The sequence below is a fragment of the Oncorhynchus nerka genome, linkage group LG2, assembly GCF_034236695.1.
Source record: "Oncorhynchus nerka isolate Pitt River linkage group LG2, Oner_Uvic_2.0, whole genome shotgun sequence".
Taxonomy (NCBI): Eukaryota; Metazoa; Chordata; class Actinopteri; order Salmoniformes; family Salmonidae; genus Oncorhynchus; species Oncorhynchus nerka.
The window spans coordinates 69,044,521-69,059,757 of record NC_088397.1 but is presented as its reverse complement, the minus strand read 5'-3'; the positions used below and the strand labels follow the sequence as shown (position 1 = coordinate 69,059,757).

The following is a 15,237-nucleotide window of genomic DNA, read 5'->3' as shown; positions in this document are numbered from 1 at the left end:
GTCCTGTTCCAGACAGTGCTACTAGAGTAGAGTAGAGTAGAGTAGAGTAGAGTAGAGTAGAGTAGAGTAGAGTAGAGTAGAGCATCTATTCTTTCAAACCACTCCCTCTGGCTCTGTTAAATCTTATTATGATCATGTGTGTGGGTCAACTTATTTGACTTCATAAACAATTGTTATGTTGTATGTGTCATGGATATGTTTGAATACTTCAGCATTCGTAAATAGGCTGGTGGTATGGCTCTTATGATTGCTCAAGAAATAAAGCACAGTGATGGCAACCAAGGACTAGGATAGATAACCACAGACAGGCATAACTGTGAGAAACGAAAGCCTTGTCTGATTTTCTAGTTTCAGTCAAGCTATGTCATACCTGAGCCACAAGGAAAGCAGATAGGAGTTTCTCACAATAACCATACTGTTGTTGACTTATGCTTTCCATGTAGATACTGTGTGATAGCAATGGAATAGAGAGACTAGAGGTTAGATAAGACAATAGGTTCTAGAAAAGGATCTTAATGAATGTTACAGCTCAAGATCAAAGGTTGTTGTGGTATGACTGTTTCAGGTAAATCCCATTATGATTCTATGTGTGGGTCGTCTCAGGAACATAATGTTCTTAACCTCTCATTAATCCTACCTGGCTGTTACTAAACTCGTCTTACACAAAGACATGATGTCACTGTTTCACAAGAGATGTGTTTTTATTTATCTATTTATCACATTATTTAAAATTCATTCAGAAAAATACATGTTTGATTAGATAATAAGTTATACGAAATAATGTTTCTAATGGCTCTTGAGGACTATCATTCACGGAATTGTGGAATTGGTTGGGGACTGCTGGTCTAGATAGAGGAAGAGGGAATCAGGGGGAGGAGAGGGCCAGACAGACAGAGAGACAAAGAGGTGGATATTATTGATGGTTTTATAAAAGGTTTATAAAGTGTATTATAAAAATAGATTTGGATGATGTGTGGGATGGGTTTGACTGGCAGAGGCCCCCTTCCTACTACTGTAATTCTGCTATGGGGGTCAGTATGCTACATAACACACATGTAATTCAGATATGTTACCCCCCTAGTTACTTCAAAATATCAACCACCCCTTTCTGGGTTAAGGCAGTGGTACATTCCTGCACGTCCCAATGCTGGAACCTTACCTGGATGTTGCTCGAACGGCCTCATTAGAGCAGAGATATGGGGGGAAATGCGATCAGGGTTGGAAAGGGATTAACCTCCTAATAGTGCTCTATATAGGGCTTGGTTGGTTGTAATCTGCACAGTGGAGACAGATTCAGCACAGCCACTGTAAGGACAACTTCAATCTCTCTCTTCTACTGTACCACAACTGAGGGAAACCTAGAAGAAAATAACAGAAACAAGACGGAAGGGACACAAAAAGAAAAGGACACAAAGGGAGCTTCATCATATAGAAGGAAATCTACTACTGATGTTGACAAGCCTTTGAATGACATCATAAGAACAAGGACAACAACAACAACAACAACACCGTAAACAACAGAAAGTCAACGCTAAAGGGATTCAAAAAAAGACGCAAACATGACCAAGGGAAAGGTAAAGATGTCTTTCTCTCTTACCAGATTAGTGCTTCAAAGCTGAGGTGACCAGAAATTGGTTGCTGTTCTGAATTTCCAATTCCAGACATTATTTATGGTTTTCTCTCTGTGATATACTGTGAATATCATCATAAAATATCATCTAAAAAACTGAGAAAGAGAGATGGACAAATATTTATCTTTCTTTAATGTTATACTCATTCACTGTACACGCGTTCCCCTGCTCAGACGTTACATGGATCAACCAATGGTTGTGTGCCACGTCATCGACTGTGCCGCCAGGCACCAGATTGCTATAACATAATATGTGGTTAAGTTATATGTTAAATACCTATCCAGTCATTGTAATATCTGGCTTGCGTCAGCAACGCCTGGGCAGAGGAACGCACCATCTATTGCTGTGTTCATAACCAACTGGGAATTTACCACATACGACTGGGAAAAATCCACTTGAATGACCCTCGAACTGGTAATTACTAGTGGGAAACTCGTCTATCATCTTGAGCTCTCACTTCTCCCACATACTGACCTCTGACATCACCGACTAAGGAAATGACTGCGATAACATCAGTTTCAGCAGTTAAATGCAACAACAAAACATTATTTATAGAAAGCAATCTATTAATATGGTTTTTGAAAAGTATGTATTTTTTTACAAGCATGACAACTGTACGTTTAGTTTATGGTTTATGCAGTTTGTAGCCAATCAACATTTGTGAATGAGTTTAAAGCATGTGAATGTATCCAACTGGTATTTGTGACATCAAAATTTGTAAATTCCCACCTCCCACTTGGTTACGAATGCAGCATAAGTCGGCAAAACTAAGATGGCTGCCTACTAAGAGTATCCTAATCCTTATCCTATCCTAAACACTGATGAAACATGGAGGCTTGTTTACACTGATACAGGCCTCTACATGTAGCCTATCTGGATTTTCAGTGGATCATGAGGAGTTGAATGCATGAATAGAATCATAGAATACAAAATAGCATGTTCATAAATTGTTTGTTAAACTTCAACTGTTATCCTTCACCTGGCCATTTTGTTTTATAGCAGCAAAAGGAAGTTGAGTTGAAAGAAGTTGAGTTGAATGAAGTGAGTTTTATGCTATAAGAGTGCAGGGCCGGCTCTAGCCTTTTGCGGGCCCCATTGAGATTTGGTTGGGTGCCCCCTCCCACCTCTTGCGAAAAGTTTTTTTTTATATGGACATAAAACATGACTCGAGAACATTAGTCCATTTAAAACCATGGTTCATGGCTATGTCACTCAGTGACTGACATAACAAGAGGAAACCTGCTTATGCACTACTAAATATCAAATTTACATTTAGTGTATTTTACTATTCAAACTTTCATCCATAGCCTAAGTGTTTTCCATAAATGTTATTAAATTGTGGGGCCCCTAGCAATCGGGGGCTCTACATGCACAATGTGATCCGTGTTAAGGGCGAGCCGGCCCTGTAAGGGTGAAGTTTTTCCCGAGTTTTGTTAAACTGTTTATTAAAAGTGTCTTTCAGTTTGCTACTACTTCTAACGACTGGTATCTCTGACCATTTGTGTCTCTCACCATATATTCAGGTGTCTCCAAAGACAGGCAAAGAGTACCCACCCAGCTATGAAGAGGCTACTGCAGGTAATATCAAAACATCTTTGTATCTATAATAGTCAGTTACACAGGAATATCTCATCCCCTTTAACAAAGGGCTCCTTTATGGCTACATTATGTAGTGCTCTTCTTCTACATCCGGTTGCACACACACACACACACACACACACACACACACACACACACACACACACACACACACACACACACACACACACACACACACACACACACTATAGAACAAAGATAAATGGGCAGCAACGAACATTACAGCGTGTGATGTACCCAGAGGTTAGAGGTGAATCCTTACACACATCTGCTGTTTTAACAAGATGTTTAACCCTCTTCCCTCCCTGTCAGACTATGAGGAGATGCAAACCCAGTTCTCCTGGGACGATCAGGCCGTCAGGAGGATCTTTATCAGAAAGGTACTGAAACAGGGAGGGACAACCTGGACTTATAAGAAATACTCGTCCAATTAGAAACACTCGTTTTTGTTTTCCGTTGCAAAACGTTTTTCCACTGTGTGCCCAAATAAATCCGATCCAGATAATAATATTACTGTAACTGAGCTACACTGACTTCTTTAAGCATGTCACCCATGCATGATCCAGCATGCAGTATAGTATACTGAGGGTGTATCTGGGCCATCCCCTCTTATTCCTCCTCTCTGTATTGTTAAAGGTCTATGCCATCCTGATGATCCAACTCTTTGTGACTGTGGCCATTGTTGCTCTCTTCACATTCTGGTATGTATCATATCCATTACATTGTAAATATATACAAAATGAGTGTGTGTGTGTGTCTGTGTGTGTGTACTCAACATAGTGTAACACTCTCTCATCTCTCCACAGTGCACCAGTGAGGTTTTACATTCAGGCACACCCCCACCTGTACATGTGCTCCTAGTAAGTGACAACAAATATCTTGATTGACATGCCCTCACTTTTCATCAGACGGTAACTCCCAAACCAGCCCCTAGCCCCTTGCCCCTATCAACTCGCTTGCAGGGCCCTCTGTTGTCACGTGTTGCTGGCGGATCTCATAGGGTGACTTCAAGAGTGGCAAGGGGATCAAATAAACCCATCAACTTCGGAACACACTCGAGACTTGAATGATGCAATTCATGTTCCACATTTAAATAATAAAACAAGCCCGAAATACAAATGAGAAAGTTCCCCCTGTCGTTTTACAAGATATACACCTCAGTAGCAGTTAAATATTTAATTTGGGTGGTATTTCATATGTTACATGTACCAAGTCTCAAAATCTGACAAACAAATACAGGTGACTCAGAATTAGGCACGCCTCTCCATTATTTTGTGTTAAATTGATCAAACTCCAAAATAATGCGATGCGTTATGCTATACCACTTTGCTCTGAAACTGGCAGCATAGCTGACTCGGTCGAAGTGGCTATAGGAGGGTCTAATTGGGTTGTTCCACCAAGACAGTATCTTCTGTGAAGTGTAACTTGGTCAACAACATTTTTTAAACCTAGTTTTAACATTCTGTCATAAAAAGCATGTTTAATTTAATTAAAAAAACAAAGTTTTCCCATCTCATAAGGATTCAATTTAAAAAAAAAAAATACTATAATAAGTGCCTATTAAGTGTCAAATAAAATAACAGGGTTGACCGTAACAGGGTTGAAGATTTCATAAATCAGCCATGAATCCCCTTGTGACAGAGGGAATGGGAGTTTGTTGTGTGGAACAGGGAGTGGTAATTGAATGCAAGCTTCACCATTTTTTAAATGTATTGTTAAAACATTTCTAGCCTGTCTGTCTATCCATATCAGGGTTGACATGTGAAGCTCGACCCGCTCAGTTTTTCACCACAAAACACCACCAAATGGGTAAAAAGAGATGAACCAGCTCACATGTTTTTACACTATGATTTGACTATTAGATGTTTCTTTTGAAAAAAAGAATGAAAAGTAAATAGTTTCACCATATTACAACGGGAGTTCCGCTCGAGTAACAGGATGGATCTTAAAATGAGGGACAGACGTAAATGATTCACTAAACACATTAAATTAAATTAATAATCTTCAGAAATGACTTTGTCAAATAAACAAAATAACTAGAGCTTTACAATTCTGTTGAAAAGTTCAATGAAGCGGGTAAACATTTTCCTTGATGTCACAGAGGGACATGATGTCAAAATGACCTATTTTGGTACTTCAGCAAGTTTATATTCATATAAAATCTGACTGATTTAATTCCCCATGTTGTCTATATTAAAGGGCACTTATTTTAATATAATAGGCTTTCAAAATTCTAATTCAATATTAGTACACAATTTCAACTTAAAATATTAAAGGGATGCAAAAGACACTCATTCTGTGGAATGAGCTAATTAGCCCCTAAACCCTCCATCATTTTCACCCCCTCAGTTTTGGGACACTTGTGCATATTTCGGAGGCGTGCGTGAACGTGCAAATAAAAGGGTGAGGGGAAGGGGGTGATTTGAGATTCAGCCATGTAATTGTGCTAATAATGAACTGGTTTCTTTTTGCCTTTCGACAGCATGATGTTCTTGGCCACCTACATCGCACTGAACTGCTGTGGTGAACAAATCAGGTAATAATCTCCCTCCTATGAAAATGACAATCTGGGCAGTACGCAGCACTTATGTCACATCTGGACTGTCACGTAGAAACACAGATGGGACATTCAATCAATCAAATAGTTCAATGTAGTTTTAATATGCATGAACACCAACACTTTACACATGTATTAAGCAGATATAACACGTTAATACGGTATTTCTAACATCCTTCATAGATTAGGGTTGTGATCATCCACAGTAAATGGTAGTCATACAATGATGGTAGAATGATAACATGCAATATGAAAGAGTGAATTTACCAACCTGAATTCTCTTCATCTCTATAACAGGAGGCAGTTTCCCTGGAACCTCATTCTGCTGTCTCTCTTTGTGAGTATAATGAGGAATAAATATTAGAGCAATTCAAGAGAATAGCATGTACCCAATAGTCTCCCTGCCCGTCCGTCTGTCTGTGTACCTCATTGACTCTGCTCTATACCTATCTTGGCTCTGTCCGCATGCCTTCCTCTCTCCTGCTCTCAGACTCTCAGCCTGGCCTGCATGATGGGCTTTGTGTCCAGGTAAATGACTAACTTGTGTGTTTCATGTGTGGGTAGGGTTGGTTGGGGGACTCAGATGTTGACATAGGTGGGGCTAGGAGATTTTCCTGGCCAGGTCACAGGAACCGGTCAAACTCCTGGCCCAATTAGAAACATGTTGAAATAAATGATGAAGATAAGAATGAACACATCTATCAACATCCACATGGATGGGAAGGATGACTACATTTCACATTTTAGTCATTTAGCAGAAACTTTTATCCAGACTAACTTAGTAAGTGCATTCATCTATAGATAGCTACATCTAGGTGAGACAACCACAGATCACAGTCATAGTAGTTACATTTTTCCTCGTGAAAGTAGTTATCAGCAAAGTCAGTGCAATTAGGAAAAGACAAGCACGTGTTATTGCTTTATTTCTTTATAACTAATTGATGGATTAATCAATGTCTGTCTCTACTCTCTCTCTCTCTCCAGCTTCTACAACACCAAGTCTGTGGTCCTGTGTCTGGGCATCACTGCTGTGGTGTGTATGTCTGTCACCATCTTCAGCTTCCAGACCAAGGTGAGAAAAATGAACCCATCTTCATAACATTGTTTTCTTTTGAAGAAATTAAACCATGGCACAATCCAATTGATTGATCATGAGTGCATTTGAACAAAACACCATTATTCTCTCTCCCTCGTTTCCTACTGTAGATTGACTTCACCTCTTACCAGGGAGTCCTGTTTGTCCTGACCATGGTCATGCTGTACTGTTGCATCATACTCTCCATCGTCATCCCTTTTGGATATGTAAGTAGCCTGTCTTGTCTGCTTAGCTTCCGTCAGCTTCCATTGACACTGTACATAAGCAGAAGTAGATATTGATGGTGTAATGGCTGTGTGTATCTTTCCAGACCGCAATAAGAATAGTTGTGACAGTGATTTTATATATAGAGTGACGGTAAGGCTTTTGGCCCTCGCTCACCCTATTCGGGTGGGTAGCATACTAGCATGAATAAGAAGGATTAGCTGAAGGGTAATCTCATAGATGATCTGGAAGAGCCCCCGTGTCTTTCCTAAATTAGTGGCCTGTATCTTCTTAGCGCTGTTCGATAACATTCTTACCCCCCCAGGTTCCCTGGTTACAAGCCATCTACGCTGTGATAGGAGCTATCCTCTTCACTCTGGTGAGTGGCAGATATTCAACACACATTCATCATTGGCAAGACCCAGAGTTTTTCTGGTCAAGGTTACATGGTCAGGACAAACTCCTGGCCCTAATCATTGGGTTACAGCCTGTAGCAAAATGGTGTACGTGACAATAAACCCCTTTTTCCTCTCTCTCTCTCTCTCTCTCTTTCTCCTCCATCGCTCTTTCTCCCTCACTCACTCTCTCTTTCTCTTAGTTCCTGGCGTTTGACACCCAGCTGCTGATAGGCAACAAGCGCTACACTATGAGTCCAGAGGAGTACGTCTTTGCCACCCTGAACCTCTACCTGGACATTATATACCTGTTCAGCTTCCTACTTTCGTGTTTTGGAGGGAGCCGTGACTAATTCTTCTATCTATTTGTCTACCCTTCTGTCTCTCAATCTGTCTGTTTCTCCTTTACACTCAGCCCAATCTCCCTCAACCTTAAGTTCTAAGAGCTTATTTCATTTCCGTCTTCTTCTCAAACGACCCTGGCTCTTCTGTGGTCAATAAAAGAGTCTCATGTCGTGACAGACTGTTTACCATTCAATTGAGTAGCTGGGGAGCGAAAGCAAATAAAGATAAACAGCATTAAGGTGCTCTTTTCAATCTGTATCGCTGAAGCGTAACAGATTGCGCAATATAAATGTTTAAGTAACTTTCGATTGAGCTGACATATGCAACATTTATTGTGAATGCAGTCTATGCCAAAGCTGAACTTCCGCAATACAGATTGAATAGAGCCCTAGGCTAATATTAACTAGGACAGGGTTCCCAAACTGACGGACCGGACTGGGGATTTATTTGGCCCCCCAGGCTTACTGAGCAAATGTTATTTTTATTTTTGACATAGGCTGTAAAAACACCAACATTTTAATTTTGGAAAACTTTTCCAAAGTATTCCCACACATAATAGAGCGATACACTGAGTATACCAAACATTAACAACACCTTCAGAAGAGCCTCGATTTGTCAGGGCATTGACTACAAGGTGTCAAAATCATTTCAAAAGGGATGCTGGCCCATATTAACTCCATTGCTTCCCACAGTTATGTCAAGTTGGCTGGATGTGCTTTGGTTGGTGGATCATTCTTGATACACACAGGAAACTGTTGAGTGTGAAAAACCCAGCAGAGTTGCAGTTCTTGACACAAACCGGTGTGCCTGGCACCTACTACCATACCCCGATCAAAGGCATTTAAATCTTTTGTCTTTCCCATTCACCCTCTGAATGGCACACATATACAATCAATCTCTCAACTGTCTCAAGGCAAACAAATCCTTATTTAACCCGTCTCCCCTTCATCAACACTGATTGAAGTGGATTTAACAAGTGATATCAATTAGAGATCATAGCTTTCACCTGGATTCACCTTATCAGTCTATGTCAGGGAAAGTACAGGTGTTCCTAATGTTTTGTACACTCAATGTATATTTGATAATATACCAATTTTACTGAAACAAGGATTGAAATGATTATGTTTAGTCAAATATAGCTGTTTGGACTTCTTGCGTTCAATTTGCAGTCTGCAAATGATTTGTAATTATGTTCTGGTCCCCTAAGGGCTAGATGATCTCCGATTCGCACAAGCCGACACCCGTATCGTGGTTGTTTTGGCGTGTCGGAGGTAAAACTGCGTTGAGCTGTCAAATCCACAAGCGGCTCTAGAGGTAACTTACCGCGGACACTACCATTGGACCCAACGAAACCACCAGCCGCGTTAGTTCATGCAGCCGCATTACAAGTTCAAACACTCAAATGTCTGCACCTCGATTGAACTGATAGGCTATAAATCCCCCCCATCCAAATGAACATGAAAACATGCATTAGTCTACATTTCCTAACTTCTAACAGAATAGGGATAATAAGGGAGTGGTGGTTTGTGACACACAAGAGCAGCTGCTCACTTATTTGTCCGCTCATACGACAGATACACCTCCAACACCGCCAGAACATCTGCCACGTGGATCTCTTCCAAAGCGGGTTAACACTCGACCTGATTGAATTGAGGCCTAAGACAGTATGGTACTTATTGATCTCTCTAGTCTTCAGGAAAACAGATTTACACTTCCTGTCTGTCGTCAACTCAGCCCAAAGAAAATAAAACAAGTTACCACTGACACAGTCTCTTTCAAAGCATGCAATCTTTCTGTAAATATATCTCCTTCCTGTTTTCCTAAACTACATGTATCATGTGGATTCAGGAAGTCTTTGGAACTCAGCAGGGTTGAGTTAAAAAAAAAAAAAATTGTAGTTTTGATACGACAGAGTATCTTCATATATGTTCGCTAGAGTTTATTCTAATGTCAGTTATTTTGTCAATCTTTATAGATGATGCTATATATATATTCCTACGGTTCCTGGTATGGCAAGATAAAGTTTGAGACTACAATGTGGTTAGAGTGGTTTCTATATGGACGTGAAGGCTCTGCATCTTGTAGGAGTAGCTTTTAGCTACACAGATACATATCAAGATACATACAGATACATACAGAATCACTTTAAATCAAAAGGAAAGAAGTGTAATGAATGATCATATTAGATCAGAATATTGGTTTATCAGTTACAAGTTCTATTGTGACTTAACTGAGAGGGCAATGTATGGCATTTTGAATGCAGTAGCATTATTACAATGTCAAGGCTTGGTCAATACAATTATGTTTGGGTATTACTATGATAACCTAAAGAGGAAGGAGCTTGCACCTTTTTCATGGGTATCAAACACTTTGCTTACCACATGAAACATTTATATTGAACAAACATAATACAATTTGCTCAACACTAAAATAAACTTGGTATTTATGTAATTGACTTGTGTCTTTTTCCCCCATTGTATTCTTGGAACTGTTTTGGAATACAACCATTAAAAACAAGATTTTTTTTATTAAAAAAGAAAATTGACATATTCATATTCAAAGAGTAAAACCAAGACAGAAAGGAAACAAAACATATATTTGCAATTAATAAAAACAAGAGTTACTTGAGCATCTCTGTCACAGGAAGACAAAGTAGCCAAGTGACTAACCAGCTTACTAGCAAACTAACCAAATAACAAAACCTCTCTCCTTTAACAAACTGTACAAAATGTGTTCTTGTATAAATAAGGAAAATGTTTACAAGCAGTGAGCGAGATGAGGCAGTATGTTCAAATTGTCAGATTTCTCACACAAAGTTGGTGAATTTACCGAAGAGATTCCAAAACAACTATCAAATAGCGTGTTATCTCTGGGTACAACTTTCACAAAATGTGTCTAAAATATCATTAAAAAATGTGCTCATGTTAACTATACTTGAATCCAATTTACTAGGTTTAAGGAAGACATTTTTGAACATCCAATTTGGCTCCCATCTATCCACTGCTTGGACATCCCATTTTAGCAGCAAAACATTTTGAAACTATGACATTAGCCATTGAAGCTACATGATCTGGACATCAAGCGAAGACAGGAGAATGCTAGGTATTAGGGTTTTCATGTACACAAACATGGATTGAAAATAAGCGCAAGTTCAACATTTGTTGCACATCCTGTTTTTAGTATTTTTCCGTAATATTATAAGATACCTGTCAAAGATACGCAGCAAGGAAAATACAATAGCCTAAAGCGTGCTCGCTCAGACAATGATTTACAGTTCATTGTGGAGAGTGTAACTTAAAGTGATCGTTCACTCCAAAATCGATATTTGGATCTACAGAACAGATAGAGTCATCTTGACAATAGACTGCTTTTAGGTCTGAAGATGACTAACAAATATGTATTTTGGATGACTTTAACAGCATTCATCATAATGACATAATGGATTACCTGACTAGTACTACATTCTCACAACATTCTCAAATGTTCCTTCATGAGGTGCACTGTAGCTTAAAACCTGCAAGTGATCACTTTTGTATTTTCTGGACAGATCACAAGACACACAAAACACTCAACAGAAGTGGAAACAGGAAATAACTATGGTTTTGACAACAGCTCAACCAAAAAGAGCACATACAAAAGTCCTAGTACTTACAGAAAGAGATAAATGCTGAGCTCTCATCATTGACACTAAAAAAGCAAAGTAGGCCCCTGCCCCTGTTCTCTGTATTAAAGACACCATACACTGGTCTTTCTTTGGGTGTACCAAACTGAAACGAGCATGTCGATGTCTTTCTTTGGGTGTACCAAACTGAAACGAGCATGTCGATGTCTTTCTTTGGGTGTACCAAACTGAAACGAGCATGTCGATGTCTTTCTTTGGGTGTACCAAACTGAAACGAGCATGTCGATGTCTTTCTTTGGGTGTACCAAACTGAAACGAGCATGTCGATGTCTTTCTTTGGGTGTACCAAACTGAAACGAGCATGTCGATGTCTTTCTTTGGGTGTACCAAACTGAAACGAGCATGCCGATGTCTTTCTTTGGGTGTACCAAACTGAAACGAGCATGTCGATGTCTTTCTTTGGGTGTACCAAACTGAAACGAGCATGTCGATGTCTTTCTTTGGGTGTACCAAACTGAAACGAGCATATGTCGATAAAACGAAGCACACATGTCTATGACTCTCTATTCAACACTCAACACATTCAGAACTTAAGTGAAACATATTGCTTGTTAACCATCTACCAGGGTACCTGCCACTTTGAGAGGATGTTACTACAGCATCATTCTAGTTACGTATGCCAATAGAGACGAGAGCAGCATTTGTCTCCAAGATAGAAAGTCTGACTTTCCTGAAAGTTGGATGGCTTCATCATCTTTGGTGTTGCAGACATAAATAATCATTAAAAAAACATTTAGTAGGTGGAGAGAGGTTCAGAGATGCACAATGAAGAAGAAACAGTAACTTTGATGTCATCCATCCTGAACAATGAGGAAAACCCGAGATCAAGTGTGATGGGAGGATGTTTACTAGGGTAACACTAGGTTTTAACAAGGTATGGTAAACTCAGCCCTTTATAATATTATGGCAACATAACATCTGATATGGATGGCATCTGTATGATCTTTTCTTGGCCATACCCTCAACCATGATTGAAAGGATTTGCCATCAATGAGGAGAAACAGGGTTCCCCTTCTGAAATATGTTACAGTTAAGGCTTAGAAACACTGGTCAGAATTCCTAACAAAACCCGCCAATTTCACAAATGTTTGTCTTTGTTGAAACTAGAATGAATTCATCCAATGTTAAGTTAACTTCTGTGGAACAGTTTGTTATGGGACAGTTTGTTTTTAATGGCACTTTCATGTTATGTTATGTGTTTTCTGGGTAGCATCATCATTCTCTCTGACAGATACAATAGAATGTGTTTACACTAGACATGTACATCTCCACTGGACTGATCCGGGAAGGTGGGCACGGTGGCATGGTTGTCATTGAGTTTAATTTAGTGTCTCTAGGATAGATGTGGACGCGTTTTAGTTAAAAACTATTTCACACGGGCCTGAAAAATGATATCATAGTGAACAACACAGTGCTCTGGAACGGAAATCAGCTTGAAGAAACACAAAAGCATCTCTTTGTTTGTATGGACCATGTGGAAATGCACGAACACAATCAAAAAAATCCTATGAATCTCTTGCAAAAGAGAAAAAGCTTACATCTAAACTCTTGGAAAGATCTTTCCCTACTTATAAAATCTAGATTACTGTAAAGAAATGAATATAAAATATATTTTAGAACAACAACAAAAGGTATGATAGCTCAGAAGGGTTCAAGTGAAAGCCCAAAAAGAGAAAACATACTTTACTTTTTCTAAAAAAAATCTAAAATACAAATCATTGTCAGGAATTAAAACTCAGGAGACAACAGCAGCATTGATAAATACTTGCAGCTCCCTTTCTCAACAACAAAGGACTGCTATTAAGGACTCTTTTTAGACCTACTTTTAACTCCCCTCGTTGTTTTGCTTTTTAAATCAAAACAATTGCACTCTTTTGTACACATATTTCATACTAATCCAACTGCTCAATTCTAAGGCATGTCCAATTATTTGTCTGTCTACTTTGTCAAAAGGTCAAATTCACTATGGACATCTGAACAGCTACCAGAACAAAACCGCTTAAAACCACTTCTTATGGACATTGTTGGGACATGAACTCTCGCACTCAACACACAAACCAGGTCAACTATTTTGTAGAATATTTATTATATTATCTGTGAATTCAAGCATAATTGCAGTGAATAAATGTAGGTAATAATTTCAAAAGAGTTCGCATTTTATGTACTATCTTATTTTTCCTTTGAATATAGAGAGAGGACCTTGTTATTGTATAGTATAGTAATAGTAATCATTTATTCAATGTTGAAAATAATATTGTAACTTTCAGACAATCCAATGTCTCAAGTTTTTTTAAATAGAAGGTGAAATTTGGATGTGTCATATTGCATTATAACCAAAAAACAATAGTACATTTTTTCTCATAATATAGTTTTACAATAATATCAGATTTTTAAAACTTTTTTATATAATTTAGCTCCTATGAATTATTTTACAAGTGATAATATGTTTATTGCCAGTGTTTGGCCTTTACCGGACTTGTTAAATAAAGAATTTAATTAAATAAAATCTACACAATACGCAAGTGACATGTTTGAATATTTCCAAATATCAAAAAATAGAACTATGATGTACATATAAATAAGAATGATCATGATTGTCCTCTGCTCATAACACATTCTGAATGTTTATGAAGGGAATGCTTTATAAGGTTTAAGTTTGACGTTATTTTAAATAATTTATAAATAATTAATGTAACCATCTGCCAGTGAGTTAACTGAACTTAGCCTTACTGGATCAGTTTAAGGGAGAAGTAGCTTTAAACGGTGTGTTTCGCATTTTCCATTCTTAAAAGTAGCCTACACTAGAAATATTATACCAACTAAATGTGTTTTTTAAAAACTTTTTAAAATCTGTACAAAACATTGTCCAACTGCTGTGAATAGAATGTCAAAAAACAGACATAAAACAATTCAAATACATTTTTGCATATTTTACCCAAAAATTAAAGACACATCGTGTTGTTACTCTTTTCCTTGTATCACTCTGAAACTCCAGAATGCTTTTTTAAAAATACAAATTTGCTATATTACATGCACAAAAATAATGCTCTGTCTTTATCCCTTTCCTAATTTGTTTCTTTGTTCAACTTGTTTTTCTTTTTTCAGTTATTAACAGACATCAAAGCTTCCATTGCAGAAGGCTCCCACCTTTGGTTGATCGATCCTTGAAGAAGAGAGAGGAAAAGTCCCAATGAAATAAGCGCTGTCTTCTTTTTCAAAGCACACGCGTGTTGCTTTTGTCATCCGTGTTCAAGTCCGAGGCTTGGTGGTGTTGTGCGGAGCTCTGCTGTCCTCCTGTAGCGAAGCAACTCTCTGGGGTTCAGTCTGCCACATGGCCTCCTGACCACCAGCTGCAAAACACACACCTACCTCTGTCACACTACTCCCTTTACATAATACTGTCGATGTAACATACAAAATGTAACAATTCTACATACTCTCCATATCATAATGTATTTGTGTAAATCATAATATTTACAGAATGCTGATCAATAATAAATAAATACATGTTTTTTTTGAAGGTGGTCAATATCTGACAAGCTTTTGTTTTAAGTGAACCATGTTAACATTAATTGGCTCCAACATGTAATGTTCTGATATGGACCTAGTAGGCAAGGACAACATATAAGTAGTACTGTACACTGTAGTACTGTACAGTGTCTCCCGACCCCTCCTGTCTCAGCCTCCAGTAATTATGCTGCAGTAGTTTATGTGTCGGGGGGCTAGGG

At 38.5% G+C, this 15,237-nt stretch overlaps 2 protein-coding genes across 4 annotated transcripts in view; one reads left to right on the top strand and one right to left on the bottom strand.

The window, feature by feature from the left end:
* Nucleotides 1-1,184: 1,184 nt before the first annotated feature.
* On the top strand, nucleotides 1,185-8,003 carry faim2b (Fas apoptotic inhibitory molecule 2b). Of its 3 annotated transcripts, none has more exons than XM_065001882.1 (13): nucleotides 1,185-1,574; nucleotides 2,634-2,672; nucleotides 3,155-3,209; nucleotides 3,543-3,610; nucleotides 3,867-3,931; nucleotides 4,037-4,090; nucleotides 5,713-5,766; nucleotides 6,085-6,124; nucleotides 6,278-6,315; nucleotides 6,772-6,859; nucleotides 6,994-7,089; nucleotides 7,413-7,466; nucleotides 7,686-8,003. In XM_065001882.1, the coding sequence occupies exons 1-13, from the start codon at nucleotides 1,560-1,562 to the stop codon at nucleotides 7,833-7,835; spliced, it is 816 nt and encodes a 271-aa protein (XP_064857954.1). In that variant the 5' UTR covers nucleotides 1,185-1,559; the 3' UTR covers nucleotides 7,836-8,003. The 3 variants fall into 3 exon arrangements, with proteins under 3 accessions (XP_064857954.1, XP_064857953.1, XP_064857955.1); XM_065001881.1 differs by having other exon boundaries at nucleotides 1,186-1,574; nucleotides 2,631-2,672; XM_065001883.1 differs by lacking the exon at nucleotides 2,634-2,672 and having other exon boundaries at nucleotides 1,186-1,574.
* Nucleotides 8,004-10,334: 2,331 nt separating this feature from the next.
* The window catches only part of LOC115140614 (RNA-binding motif, single-stranded-interacting protein 2-like), a 62,739-nt gene continuing 57,836 nt past the window's right edge, over nucleotides 10,335-15,237 (bottom strand). The window contains exon 14 of the mRNA XM_029678966.2: nucleotides 10,335-14,859. The gene's annotated coding sequence lies outside the window, so the exon portion shown is untranslated. The remainder of the gene's footprint in view (nucleotides 14,860-15,237) is intronic.

Excerpts from the sequence above, each read along its gene's own strand:
- faim2b (XM_065001881.1), top strand. Across the intron at positions 2,673-3,154 it reads AAGAAGTTGAGTTGAATGAA|GTGTCTCCAAAGACAGGCAA; the intron begins GTGAGTTTTATG and ends CCATATATTCAG. Across the intron at positions 5,767-6,084 it reads TGCTGTGGTGAACAAATCAG|GAGGCAGTTTCCCTGGAACC; the intron begins GTAATAATCTCC and ends TCTCTATAACAG.